Genomic DNA, 14,893 nt, shown 5'->3' on the forward strand with positions numbered 1-14,893 from the left:
CATAAATTCGATCAGGTCTCTTGTTCCCTCTGCAATTAATTTCATGGCCCCTAGAGTTTATAGATTGGTCTTGGGCGGAGCAGAGAGAAAGTTGTTGGCTATCTGAAACTTTAAAATCTCAAAAAGGAAATTACAACACTATACTGTACAATTTAACTTTAAGATGAAATATAATAGCATGTATGCCATGTTAAAGTTAGACTCAGAGACATGGCTCAATAACTAAATGTAATTGAATTATTAAATCCTAAAACCTTTATTTTGTAGCACATATTATAACATTGTTTGATTCGTGACTTAATCAGACTACTACAGTACAGAAAATGGATTTCCAGTGGCCTGGTGGTTGTTGGACGCTCCCCATGTGCAGAGGCTGTAGTTCCCCAGACGGGCCCCCGGGTTGGTGTCGGAATGCGGCTCCTTCCCGCAAATCGTACCTCACTCTCTCTGTCCCTGATATCTTGTCTCTACTATAAAGTCATACAAAGCCCTAAAATAAATCAGTGTTAGCTCTGAGATTTATTACACGATAAATTCAAACCCAATAATTTAATTGTACATGTCCTGCCCATTAAAGTGCAACTGCTCGGCCTTCACGCTCGTGTGTGCTGTTTTAGGCTGCACATCCACTGGTGAAGCTGACAGCTTTTCTTTTGCTGGATTTGGAGAAACAGTGGGCTGTTTTGGTGAGCTATGTCAGCATCATGCAAAAGCTCTCCCGCATGTGCTGCGCTCATTACCCCTATTACAGGTTCACCAGTATTGTCTTAATGCTTTATTTGCCAAACTGTTGTGCCTAACTGTTGGAGTGCTACCCAGCTTCCTGGCATGTCAGATTCTCTGTGACTGCCCACTGAAAGCCAACAGTTTGGCTAGAGTCGTGATACACACCTCCGCTGGTCACTCGTCTTGAATTAAAGTTTCTATTCAAACAAACCAACACTCCACAAAGTTTATCCCAGACAGTATTTCACGGTTTCTTAGTGTGAATATGACAATAACAAGGAGAAAAGGCGTTAAAAGTGGCGGTGCTAGCTCTGTTAGCGTGGCCAGGTATCCCGGTATTGAGCAGCGAGTTGGACGGTTGTAAAGCTTAAAGAGTGGGGTTAAATTTTGATTGACATATGTGAGCTGCAACGCCCACACAGTCCTGAGAAATGAACTAAACTGCAAAATAAGCTGTTTTTGAATTAGGTTTTCTAATAGTTTTGAATGTTTCTTTTCAATCAGATTTTTGTGGATGCTTAATCATGCATTACATTTTGATATCACATATAGATTTTTAATATTTCAGGTCAGGTTTCCAGGGGCTTTAAAAAAATACAACAAGAAAGAAATATGTAATGTTACAGGATAAAGGATATAAAGGATAATCCTGTATCTCTTGACATGTTTCCCATTCTTTTTTTTTCTTCCCTAGTTTGCAGGAGTCCATTCTTAGCCATGTGCAGCGGATTGTCAAAGGGGAAGTGAGCCTGGCAATGAAAGAGCAGCAGGCAGTGGTAACCTCTAGCATCATGCAGGCAATGAGGTCAGCCGCCGGCACACCCGTCCCAACAGCGCATCTCGACTACCAGACACAGCAGGCCAACATCCTGCAGCTCCTCCAGCAGGGCCAGCTCAACCAGGCTTTCCAGCAGGTCACACACACACACACACACACACACACACACACACACACACACACACACACACACACACACACACACACACACACTCTCAGATTAAGAGATTGCATGTGCAATAAGTGACTTTCATGTTGAAGATACAAAAATGGTATGAATGCAGTTGACAGATCTAGGGATCTTTTAATATTGAATACTGGTCAGTAAGTATTGACTTTAATAAATAAAACAGAGTGATACCCACACTGATAAAATGGAGAGATTGAGTCACGCTTGTCATAGGAGAGTATATTATGGTACATTTTTTATTTATTTTACAGCGTGAATATCCCCAACTACATAAACCAAGATTCAACAGGCTCAAACTCTCACTGCACTTAAATGTGCTGAGACGCAGTAACATGACTGACCTTTTCCCTCCCCCCGTAACTTTTCTCAACGTTGCTTAGTGCTGCGCTCATGATGGATTAATGTTAGGTCTTTGTAGATCATTTTACAAAGAGTAAGGTCTTTCACCTGCCCTTTCGTAAAGTGTCTTGAGATAACATTTGTTACAAATTTGTGCTATACAAATCAAGATTGATTGATTGACTAGGAAAGCTGGTTAGCTCCTCTGCTAGAAGGAAGTAGATTGTTTCCATCATTGATGGTTTACTTCTTTCTTTAAATAGTAAATAGACTGCACTTATGGAGTGAGTAGTCTAAAAAATAAAAAAATCTAAGTAATTTACATTGCATGTCACATGTTCCCTTTTTCAATCACATTCACATGCTGATGGTATAGGAGCAGTTTGGTGTTCAATGTATTCCAAAGGACACTAAAATATGCTTCTGCAGGTAAAAACATTTTGAAACTTGAGCTTTGCCGTGCATACATTCATGAATGCAATGCAATGTAATCTCTTACTCTTCCCTCAGGCTCTGTCAGCGACGGATCTGAACTTGGTCTTATATGTATGTGAGACCATTGACTCTCAGCAGGTGTTTGGGCAGCACCCCTGTCCTCTGAGCCAGCCCGTGCTGCTGTCACTCATCCAGCAGCTTTCCTCCAATCTATCAACCCGCTCTGAGCTCAAAATCAGGTGAGGAAACTTTCCACATCTGGTACAGTGTGTTTATTTTTCTATCTTTCATCAAAAAACGCACCACCTTGCCTACTTAAATATTTGAGACTTAAATATCAATGCTTTGAATTAATGTTTAGAAATTATAAATAATATTAAGATGTTCAAAAGATGAATTTGGATTTTTTTTTAATGCAAAGTTTTAAAAATTACGGTAAACAAAATGTAAGCTTGAAATTGTTGGTGATTTTTCTTATTTATAAAAGAGCAGCCATGACAACATGTGATATCAGAGAAAAATGAATAAATATCACTTATCTTGAGGCTTCCTTCAACTCTAACAGAAGTTAGAAATAGCTTTAATGGAAACAACAGCAGTTTTTGGAAATGCACCACCCTGTACATTTATATTGTGCAGCCTCAGTCTTTGTATCGATCATTTCTACATGTAAAATAATAATATAGAGGACTAATTAGTGTTGCTACAAGTATTTTAATATTTGAGATATTACCTAGCCCTAGAACACTTAGTTACGGTATGTCAGTCTCAATTTTGGACCTGGAACAATAACTTATTTTTGTTAATTTGTGTTTACTTTTATAGTATACGTTTATGCAATTTAAAAAATGTAAAAAATTAGGATAAGAAGAAGGGTAAAGTGCAGAAGCTTGCATCTTCTCCAAATGTCCTGCTTTAGATTTTTGAATTCATTTTCTCAAATTGATACAATGGTGAACATGTTTTGAATGACATTACACACCTGTTCTGCGGAGGCTGGCTTTTGTTCAGCCACTGATTGGTTGTAAAGCCAGTTTTAGCTACTGCTGCTCCTTGTCTCATATCCATTGTAAGTCCATTATTCCTGTCTCCTGAGCACTAAGCGGTGCTAAACTGCTGACCCTATCGCCCTGCTCCGTCTGTAGCCCTGCAACATGGCTGCCCTGGGAATGCAGATTATTCTGTGAATAGCATTGCAGATTTTAGAAGCTCTCTATCATTCTATCCCTATGTCCTTGTAGCTTTGATTCACTCTTGCTTTCCTGCCTTGATTTTCTGTTCTTCTTACATTATATGTTGGGTTTTTCTTCAAGATGCACAGATGAGTTCCCTCAGAGAGCCCCCCTCTCCCTTACTGTGCCCTTGGGCAAGATACCTAACCCCGAATTGCTCCCGCTGCTTCATCGGAGGCGTATGAGGAAAAAAAAACTACAATAAAAGACTGATTGCTTTAATATTAACAATGACAACGAAATGGGGAGGACTGATAACGTTGACTTCAGCATTTGAAGTTGAGCAGCTCTTAGATTGACAGGGGCCAGCTGGCTATGTGAGAACAGCTCTAATGTTTTGCACTGCTGGACAGTCTGACCAGCAGAATCCTGACTTAAACTCTGAATTAAAGAGTTGAAAGATGTAGGCCAGTGAGAGGAAAAGAGGAGGACAGGTGCGGTAACATTATAGCATTTTTGTCGTGATTTTAGAGAGAAATCACATTGTGCACATTCACACGGCGGGCTGGCTACCAGGAAGGTGATCAAGGACAGAGTTTGACATTCAAACTGTTAAGATAGAATCTGTCGTTCTCCCTCTTTATCCTGCAACTGCTCAAAGTGCAAACCTGTCCATACCCTGCTTTTGAGTCTGAATAGATTGAGTTTCAGATTTTAGATTCTTTTATTCGTCAGATTCTGTTATGACCACAGCCTTCTGTGCTAAGTTAATTTAATGCAATACAGGTTTTTTTTTTTTTGATCCAGCTTCATGGTCAAAGACTTCTACTAAAGTTATCCCTCCTGCTCATTTCCACAACAGATAAAATGTGCCCCACTGGAAATTCAATCTTCTTTTTCATCATTTTCTGATGTCTCTGTTGCTCTGTGTCCCCCTGTCCAGCTACCTGGAGGATGCAGTGATGAATCTAGACCATGGCGACCCCATGACAAGAGACCACATGGCGATTGTGTTGGCCCAAGTTAGACCGAAGCTCTTTGCGTTCATGCAACAGGACCCCCACAGCCCACTCAGCAAGAGGGCTCGGCGCCTAATGATGATGCTCCAGGGACTTGTCAACCACTAATCCTTCAAGAAGTTGGGTGCAGAAGAGTTGTCTCTTCATAGTGTAAAATCACAAGCCTATTATTATTTTTTTTTTGCAAAAGTTGAAGAGGAGAAAGCAACTAGGACAACTTACGACACTTATTTCTTGGCTGTTGAAGATGGGATTCGAATTGGTTTAAGGTGGAAGACGAGACTTCCTGAATGACAGTTGGTTCCTCCCACTTACAAAAAAGAAAGTTTCCTCCCGTCTTCTTGACGACCTTAAATCATCCTCTTTCTCCCCAGTTCCATTTATCTCCCTGCTGGACCTGCATCAGCCAAGTACCAAGTTATTTAATAGAAACAGCTTTTGTTGGACTCCTTTTTTTTGGTGGATACCTTTCAAAGACAAGAATGCTCTGGACTAGACTCTCGAGTTAACCTTAGATACTTTAGAGGGATTCAGGTTGATCCTCATTTAGTCTCACAGACAACAGCCACACAGATAACCTGTTCCTCGTCCACATCTCTGACACACATCACAACTGGCATTTCTTGTATGTCTATTCAACCAAATGCGCATCAGACTGAAAGAATGTTGGGCTGAGTGGTCTACAAGATCAAGCATCGTTCTTTTTTTTTTCTTTTTTTTTTGTTCTTATGACCAATCTTTAAAACCATGTTAAGTTTTGGTATATAGATTCTAATATAGGTTTTTGTTCTGGGCAAGAGAAGGGAGAAATGTCAACACAAGACTTCACAAAATGTACCTTGTATCTTTGCAGCAAGCTTGGACACCTTTTTTTTCATTACTGACCAGCATCCTAACTATCTTGGAATTTGGTTGCCGTAGGAAAACGCTCTCCTAATTTTTTATTTTTTTTTTCAAACCAAGCTAATCCCGGCAACTGACAGTACATCAAATCCAAAGCCTGGCTGCATCCTTCCCTTTCAGTTATTTCTCAACAGGTTGAAGACAGCATTCTGTCCAGACCAAGTCTTCTTCGAATCATTTATACTGAAAGATAACTTGATTTGTTCCTGTTTTGGAAGTATTTGGGTTGAAAAGCATATCTTGTTATACTTTTTCCATCTAGCCTTGTTTCATAAAATTATACAGTTTCTTAATGAAACAAATATGATTATAACAGGACCAGAAATAACAATTTGAACTGCAACACATATTTGCAAAGAGTCTGAGAAGGATTCCCTGGTCAAATCTTAAGGTGCCCTAATAAATGTTGGCAGCCGTCCTTGTGTACAGCCCTGTATATTAATCAGACTTCTCTCATGTCTTCTTCTCTATGTGAGTCTCCTTTTTTTTTATCAAAACATTTAGTATTTGTAAGACTTGTATACTTGCTTTCAGAGTTGTCAAACTAGTTATAAAACATAATTAAACACTTCCTAAATATAATTGTTACTGATTATGCTACTTTATTTGAAAGTTCCAAATAATGTTTGTAAACTGGATGTGCAGTTCCTTCTCTTGAGCTGTAGGAGGCAGCACTTGGACTGCAGATATTTACCCTGCTTACATTTTGAATTCAGAAGTCATTCCTGCTCAAATAGCATCTGTTATACCAACCATTGCAAAGCTGCCTTTAGGATTTAGGTGCACTGTTTGATCATGTTAAAAATGTTTGCTCATGGGCGTACGGCTCATTTACACACATGGTTATACTGCAGGGTGGTCACACTGATTCGCTGATTGTAAAACTAAAGTTCTGTTAATTTGACCTGTCTTTAGGAATATGTTAAGTCGGATGTGTCTAGCAAGTGCCTTATTGTACTCTACATGTCTTACTCTGATAGTTAGAGCAGTCCCATAGAACTTGATTTATGTCATTCAGAGGATATAGAGGGTGGTTTTCATCTACAGGAGAGGAGATTCTGTATTATCCGTTTGCAAACATTTGACTACAAAGACGGTTGATTAAGACTGCTATTTGAATGCTCACAAATAAGAGAGAAAAGTATTATGTTGACTATTAGCACCCTGGTCTTTCAGTTGCACTCCCAGGTTTGTTGTCCTCTGAGTGGGAGCTGTGTAAGAAACATTAATGAGGCTAGTGTGTAAATTCCTTTATCTCCTCCCATTGTGTTCTGTTCCCTCTGCTTGGATGGTTCTGTTGTATCTTTTACAGTTTATTTTACCCTAAAACATTTTTGGAATAAAAAAAAGACTTGTTCAGTTTTTTTGTGTCTTAGTTTATTCAATAGATCGAGACGTGGAGCAGCATCATTCCCCGGAGAGAGAGAGATTCAGAGCCTGGAAGTTCTACACTCGGCAAAAGCAACCAACTACATTTACTCCAGAAGCTCAATTCTGAGGCAATTAAAATGTACTTTCCATTGGAATGCTATTTTTTATTTAACTTCACTACTATTTAGAGTTTTCCTAAGAACTTTTCCACTGCGTGTTTTGAAGAACAATCAAGTTTTGAACATTTCCTTCATGGACTAAAGCAACTTTTCTGAACCTGCTCAGCTTGTTTCCACTAATAAAAATACAGTGTCTCCTTCTGGCCCCTGTCTTATCAGTGTAAACCTTTAACAAACAAACATTTTCCCATTTTTATTACATTTTAGAGGGTTCTCCCTGTTCAAGGCTTAAATCTTAAATAACATCACAAATACAACAATGCAAGTTACATAAAAAAAAAATAGATGTAATACGTTTTTCCTTCTTTCTCTTTCAATAAATCCACTAATCATTTGGGAACTGAAACATTGATAAAGTCATACTTAGGCACATTGTCCAGGATGCGGTGTAATTTGATATGCATGTAATGTATTAAATGGGCTGTTACAATGCTGGAGCCTACTGGTCTTTTAACTTTACATGTGGGGAAAAAAAAGTCTATTCGAGCACTGGTAGATCCGAAAAGTTTCCCAGACATCCACTCAGGTCCAGGTCCGGCTCGAGCTCATGGGGGGGAGGAGGGGGGGGAGGAGGGGGCAGCTTCCCTCCTCCGATCCTCCTCCTCCCCTTTGGCACGGACGCGCCCTCCCCTTCTGTGGAGCGGATGAGGCGCACCGTGGATGCTCTCACAGCGGGCAGAGAGCTGCACACGGACAGTAGGGAGCGGGACAGCGCGGACTGCCTCTTTGTTTTTGGAACTTTGGAATTGTTGGGCCACGCTGAAACTTGTGAGGGTGGAGGACGACTTGTGCGGGTCAGCATGGCATCACTGATGAACTCAGCGTGCTCCCTCTTCTTGCCTGTTGCTCTGCTACTGAGTAAGTGCACCTGATGATGATGATGATTTGAGTGATACTGTTGAAACTTCAATGCAAGACCAATGCACAACTATCGCTCCGGTTTTTTGGAGTAGTTTTGGCAGCGAGACATAGATAACGCGACAAATAACGGAGAGATCGGCTCTTAACTAGCCTAGATAACGCATCAGAGATAGTGTCAGATAAACACATCACCACTTCTAGACTTGACTGCACCTTTTTTTTTTTTTTTTTTTTGCACTGTTACTTGGGAGGTCCCGTAGATTATTCCCGCATTGCCTAAATCCAGCGGAACATGTTTCACACTGCAGGAGCGAACCGGCCGACGAAAGCTCTTAATAAAAGTAGGTTAAAGGTTGTGAATGCAGCAGCTTGTTTTTTTTTTTTTTCTTTTTCTGAATGAGAGTAAGGCGGACAGAGAGGATCATGACGGGGACCGCCGCATTTATTTTATTTCCAGTCTTGCTGCATATTTCATAGTCGCGTAACACGTCCGCAATTTAACCTGAACCCAAACGAGTTAACAGAAGAGAAAAGCACAGGTAGCCCACATTCATGTTGAAATGGTAGATCTTACCTCCAGTGTCAAAAAGATACGTGATGCCCAATGCATTGCGAGTTGATAGAACTGTAGGCTACTTGTTCTTTAATCCTGGGGCGTTTACAGGATTTGCACATTGTACTACCTCGTTAGGGAAGTCCTGGGAAACCTGCCCCTGAGGTTTGATGAACAAACTCTTCTTGATTCTGTTTTACCCCCCTGACAAGCATCAACTCTTTTTCATACAAAGGACAAGTCTTAATAATTAAGCACAAATGTTACTTATACCTCATATGTCGTTAAGAAATGAAGTGTAAATTGCGTTAAGTTAAAGTAGAACTAAATTCATTCTCCAATTCATCTTTTTTTTTTTTTAAATAGTTCCGACTCTATTTTTCTCACAATAAACCGTTCATGCAAATATTTCTATCAGAACTGTATATTTCAAATGTATACCATAAGCATATAATAAATGTTAATGCTGATACATGTATGACCAATGACAACAAAAATCGATAACAGTGATGTACAAAAACTCCAAAAGCTTAAGAGCATTGGTTTTTAAAAAAAAAAAATCAATTATACTCTCTTCAATGTTTCTTTGTCTTAAGAAATATATTCGTTTTTTGATGAGCTGACAAACGCCATTAAACCCTAGTTCTGAATGAGTTTGACTTCCCCAATATCAGGTGATATATAACATTAAGACAAGTTAAATTACTGGTTTGCTTACGTTACTTAAATGAAATATTAAAAGAGGGTTTTTTTTCTCTTTAATTTTCAGATAGGTCGTGCACTGTGATGTGTTCGCTGTTTATCTTCCCATCATCTGCTGCTCCTTCTCTCTTATCGGTCGCCCTTATCTTCTCCACTGTCTCTCTCTCTCTCTCTCTCCATCATAGGCTGCCAGTCTCAATTTCCTGTTCACCAAAAAATCCTGCTAAAGGAAAACAAAGTATGCCATGAGATCAGACAATTATCTCGTGCAAGCACAACATCACAGCTACAATGATCCCTCCGTTTATTACAGACTGTCGTGTTACAGAGATAATCACACTGTCACACCACACTTGTCACACATTTCATTTTTTAAAATCAGGTTTTAATTAGTGTTACATTTTAAACTTCTAAAGTCTACACTCTAAACAATCAGGGCATTATTATGAAGGTGAAGTCCTGCAGATATTCTATTTTTATTCTGAGCTCTTGCAACATTGGTGGACGCAATATATATTTCTGTAAACTAATGGTTATAATCAATCAGAGGTCAAGATTTTCTACTTTTAGTCCCAGAAACTTGAGTCAGTGTAACTCCAGTTACACAAATCTTATTGTTGTATTTTCAGAGCTCCTCAAGAGCCAGAAAGCACAGGGAGGTCGAGGGTTTGATCCCCAGCTCCTGCAGCTACATGTCCCATGTGTCCCTGGGCAAGACGCTTAACCCCGAATTGCTCCCACTGCTTCGTCAACGTTGTATGAATGTGTATGAATGGGATTAGTTACTTCTGATGGTCTCACTATATCAACCACTGCCATCAGTGTGTGAATGGGGAAGGTGTGACATGCAGTGTGGAAGCGCTTTCCATTTAAAGCAGGTGAAGTGGCACTTTAAATAAACAAAAATACTGAATAACATTGATATTTTATGATTCTCTAACTGAAGCTAATCCAGCCCAGACTACAAAACATGTTATAAACCGCGAGCTTCAACATTTGTATCAGCCTTGATCATCATCAGTGCTGCAGCTGACGTCAGAGCAGTGAAGGTGAGGGCTTGCAGGGAATGAGGTGTCCCATGGGAGTGTGACACCGTAGGGAAAAAGAAAAAGAAAAAAAAAAATCCCACCGATGAAGATGAATGATAAATGAATCACATCTGCCCCCCATCTCTACTCGGCAAAGTCTCTGGAGATTCTGCTTTGAATCTGCACCTGACCGGGAATCGCTCCTCTGCTGATGTCTGTCATCTCCCCTGTTCACTCCCTCTGTCCCTCAGCTCAGTCATGTCACCAACACACCAGGGAAGGGTATCATATAAATATGAGCTGAAATGTCTTCATTAAACTGTCTGATGTTGAGCTCGTGTGAGAAACTGTTCCTTACAAACTGTGTGCGTGTGAGATAAAATGCACATTGTGTTAATGAGCTATCCTTACCGTTCCCCTATACAAACATGTCTGTTCTACATCTTCATATTTCAAATGAAACCATGAATGTACTTTTATCTTATTTGATAAGTACAGTATTTATAGGTGTCTTTGATCACGCTGTGCCTTTACATTTCAGTGAACGTTTCCACTATAAGTAATCAGCCCCAGGGGATCAATTCTTCAGTACGTACACATCATTCCTAGAAAACCTGCAAAAATTCTCGCTGAAACATTCCTCGAAGGAAAAATGTGAAAGGCTTCTATGCAAGAAATTGTGACAGTTTAATCTGCTGGAATACAAGCGCAAATTCAGACACTTAAAAGCCTAAAAAAAAAAACTCCACAAGAACTCAGACTGGCAGTGGCTGTGCTGCATTTCAGCCTGTTTTAGGTTTAGTGTCATTCCGAGCAGTATCAAGGGGGCTGTGCTCTTGTTTCTCCAGAAATAAGAAACAGGAAGCGAGACATGGCTTACAGATTATGTTAAAAACTTAAAGTCACTGAACAATTTCCTTTTTTGCCAAAAAATTTTTCATAGCAGCAAGAAAGAAACAAGGATGCAGAGTGGTGCAGAGTTGGTTCCCTCTGGGTACTTTGGTTTCCTCCCCCAGTACAAAGACATGCTCATGAGGTAAATTGAGGAGTCTAAATGGGCGTTAGTGATAGTGTTAGCAGATGTTTGTCTCTATGTATCAGCCCCATTATAGACTGGCAATTTGTCTAGGGTGTACCCTGCCTCTCCCCCAGTGACAGCAGGGTTTGGCTCCAGCGCCTCCGTGATCCCCAATGGGATCTGCTGTATAGATATGGAATAAAGGAGAATGTGTAGATAATAAACCGTTAGCTGCTTCAGTTTACGGGTGGGGATTTTGTTCTTGCTGGTTCACTTTGATTTATCATGACTAACACTCAGAACAGAGATACAACATGCAACAAAAGTGTTGTAAAGAAAAAAAGGACTACAGCGGGATCAATCATTAGTAGAATAGCGCTAATTCATAACAAATGTCATCTCAGGACACAAAAGACCTGACTCTTTGTTATATTATTTACAAAGACCCAGGCAGAAACCTCAAGCCAAACCCAGACTCATGTTGAACCACCATCTGCTCAGACTGTTGGGGTTTAGAAAGTAGAGGGAGATGCAGCAGGCCGTCCACTCCAATGATCCAGAGGAACCCATGACAAGGGAGCTCGCAGGAAGATATATGGTTATAGAAACTTAAATGGTATATGAATTCACAAATAGTGACATGCAGGAATATGATTTGAATGCAAAGAGAGAGAGAGAGAGAGAGAGAGAGGAGCTCAAGGTGCCAGGTCACCTGGCAGTCTAAGCCTATAGCAGCATAAATGGGGCCTAACTATATATATAAGTATATATATACTTTATCCAAAAGGAAAGTTTTAAGCCTACTAGTACAGAGGGAATCTGACTGGAAGATGATTCCAAAGGAGAGGGCTCTGATAACTGAAAAGCTCTTCCTCCCATAGTACATTTAGAGACTGTAGGTACCACGAGCAGGCCTGCATTCTGGGAGTGTAATGTTCTCAAGGGTAATAAGTCACGATGAGCTCTTTTAGATAAGATGGTGGCTGGTCATTAAGAGCTTTGTCAGTGAGAAGAAGGATTTTAAATTCTATTCTAGATTAATATAGGGAGCCAGTGCCGAGAAGCCAATACAGGAGAAATGTGATCTTTTTCCCTAGTTCAAGTCAGTACACGAGCTGCAGCATTTTGGACAAGCTGAAAAGTCTTTAGAGACTTACTAGGGCAGCCTGATAAAAGAGGTAACAAATGCATGAACTAGTTTTTCTTCATTGTTTTGCGACAGGATATGCCTGATTTTAGATTTATTACGAAGGTGAAAACAGGCTGTCATTGAAATTTGTTTTGTGTGGGAGCTGAAGGACACATTTTGATCAAAAAGAACTCCCAGGATGCCTCTGCTATCTGCAAGAACAGACTAGAACAAACATAATCACATTTAACGAATGGTCATTTTAGATAGATTAAATACAACTTTCATAGAAAGCCTACAAAGTATTCATTACTCATTACTGATAATCATTCATTTTGAGATAAAAACACAATGTGAAGAACTACATTTACAACCCCACTATGTGGTTAATGTGGGATACTTCATTAATTACTTATGCACTAGGTAGGTATGTTGCTGGAATATGTTGCTGCCACTGTTTACCAGTGGCAGCAACATATTCACGTTTAAGACTTGAGTGATACCAAGTCCTCCTCATGCTCTCAACAAGATAGCCAATAGTTGTGTTTCCCAAACGTCAGAAGGTTTCTCTGAAGTCACCTCACAGAAGGGTTACCGGTATTTAAAAATGCGGCATTTATAAAACAGTTGTCCCTTTGCCATCTCTGATTCTACCAGAAAAGCTGCAAGTACCAGAACCAGGGACAAAGAGAGGTTTCCCCTGGGTGCAGGACTCTGCTCTGCATCATCAGCACCCCAATAATCATATTAAAAACAGTCCATAGGCCAGAGGGGGGTTATATTTGGCTATTAATTGCTCTTCCCTGGGAAAACTCACTAACCTCCTTCTCTGAATTGTCTCTTCTCTCCTTCTCTGCTGGTCTACTGCAACGCTTTCAAGGTTTCTCTTAACTTTGTTTTTTAAACTGCAGCACAGGCACATGAAATGGAAGACTCATTAAAATAAGTTTGAAAGTCTTCTCCTACCACCCTTTTCCTAACCAAGTGACTCACAAAGATCATAGTCTTTAACATTAAACACACACAGCAGTGTCCAACATACTGCACACTTCTTTTTGCTTCTCTTTCCTCTTTTGCTTCCTTCACCCCCCCCCCCCTCTCCTTTACTTACTTACTCCGAGCAAACCTCATTTCCTCGTTTCTCTTACTACTCTTGCCTCTGCAGTCATTTTTATCTCCATCTGTCCACCAATTCTTTTCTCCCCCCCCCCCCCCCCCCAACTTTTACATCTCTCATGCCTCTGCTTCTTTCATCATCTCCTCCTTAACTTGTAAAAAAAAATCTCATCTCTTTCCTCCATCCTTCATCAAGGATGCACTAATATTGATCAATCTGGTAGAGAGAATCCTGCGTCACATGTTTCAAATCAAAGCAGAGCTGCTTCTTTTCCAGGACGTTTTCTTTTTTTGTTTGAAGGACTTAAAAGTTCTCATGGGGTACGCTATTCATATCTTATGAGCTGCACTGCTGAACTGACATGTGATCACAAGTGAGGAAACATCACAGCAATGAGCCCTTTTGCAATGAAGAGGGAGCAAAAATAAGAAGACTGTTGACACTTATTTGCAAATATTTGCTCCTTGTCTTATTCACTTCATTGTGATGGAGGGTTTGTGAGTGTTTGAAGAGGTTGTGTGTAGTTTCTGTCTGAGCTTTAACTGAGTTCATGACTGTGTGTATGGTCCAAAAGAGCAGAATAAAGCCAGTGTCATCTTGATGTCTGAGTCATTAATCTCGACATGTCCTAGTAATGAGTTGATCTAAGCTTTAGAAAAGGAAATCAACAATATTTGAACCTCATCCATCTCTAGGACAAGGGCTGAAAAACACACATTTAGGAAGGTTATAGACAGAAAACAGATACTGTAGTCGACAGTTATAGTTAAACAGTTACAGTTTACTGAAACGCCAGAAGAGAAATGATGAATGGAATGCAGAACTTTTTATATTCAATCATTTCCTGGAGCCAAAATTGCAATCAAAATTCTAATTCAAGGGGCGCAGATGGCCTGATGGTAAGGTTTGTGCCCCATGTACGGAGGCTAAAGGCCTCCAAGCAGGCGGCCCGGGTTCAGATGTGACCTGTGGCTGCTTTCCCATGTGTCAGTCCTCCCTCTCTCTCAGTGTGATTTCAGGATCAACTGAAAATAAAACATCTCTTAAAAAAAGAAAACAGCTTATTTGACACAACTTGTATGCTTTGATATAATTTACAGACAACAGCAGATAGCAGCACTCATCAGCAACTACATACTGTGTAGTTTAACTTGTACTTAAGATTTTGTGGTAGCTTCATTTATGTTCAACCTTATTCACACTTTCATGACGAGTCACTCTCTTTTTTTTCATCAAACTACTAAATCTAAAATCCATTTTGGGTCATGCGTATCTACTGTGATTTAACCCACTCTGACCAGCCTCACATAATTTTAGTTAAAACCTGACAAATGTAAATTCATGCCTCCAGCACTTTCATCAGGGTTGCCAGA

The 14,893-nt window shown here is 40.0% G+C and overlaps 2 protein-coding genes across 3 annotated transcripts in view; both read left to right on the forward strand.

Annotated features, from left to right (window-relative positions):
• Window positions 1–6,144, forward strand: part of edc4 (enhancer of mRNA decapping 4) — a 28,418-nt gene extending 22,274 nt beyond the window's left edge. For both annotated transcript variants that reach the window (XM_061036281.1, XM_061036282.1), the window contains exons 28-30: window positions 1,421–1,640; window positions 2,544–2,707; window positions 4,584–6,144. In XM_061036281.1, the coding sequence (XP_060892264.1) occupies window positions 1,421–1,640; window positions 2,544–2,707; window positions 4,584–4,767 (568 nt within the window). In that variant the 3' untranslated portion in view covers window positions 4,768–6,144. The remainder of the gene's footprint in view (window positions 1–1,420; window positions 1,641–2,543; window positions 2,708–4,583) is intronic.
• Window positions 6,145–7,703: 1,559 nt separating this feature from the next.
• Window positions 7,704–14,893, forward strand: part of nrn1la (neuritin 1-like a) — a 58,349-nt gene continuing 51,159 nt past the window's right edge. Inside the window, exon 1 of the mRNA XM_061037148.1 lies at window positions 7,704–7,970. Coding sequence (XP_060893131.1) covers window positions 7,757–7,970 — 214 coding nt within the window. The 5' untranslated portion in view covers window positions 7,704–7,756. The remainder of the gene's footprint in view (window positions 7,971–14,893) is intronic.

The sequence above is a fragment of the Labrus mixtus genome, chromosome 4 (assembly GCF_963584025.1).
Source record: "Labrus mixtus chromosome 4, fLabMix1.1, whole genome shotgun sequence".
Classification (NCBI taxonomy): Eukaryota; Metazoa; Chordata; class Actinopteri; order Labriformes; family Labridae; genus Labrus; species Labrus mixtus.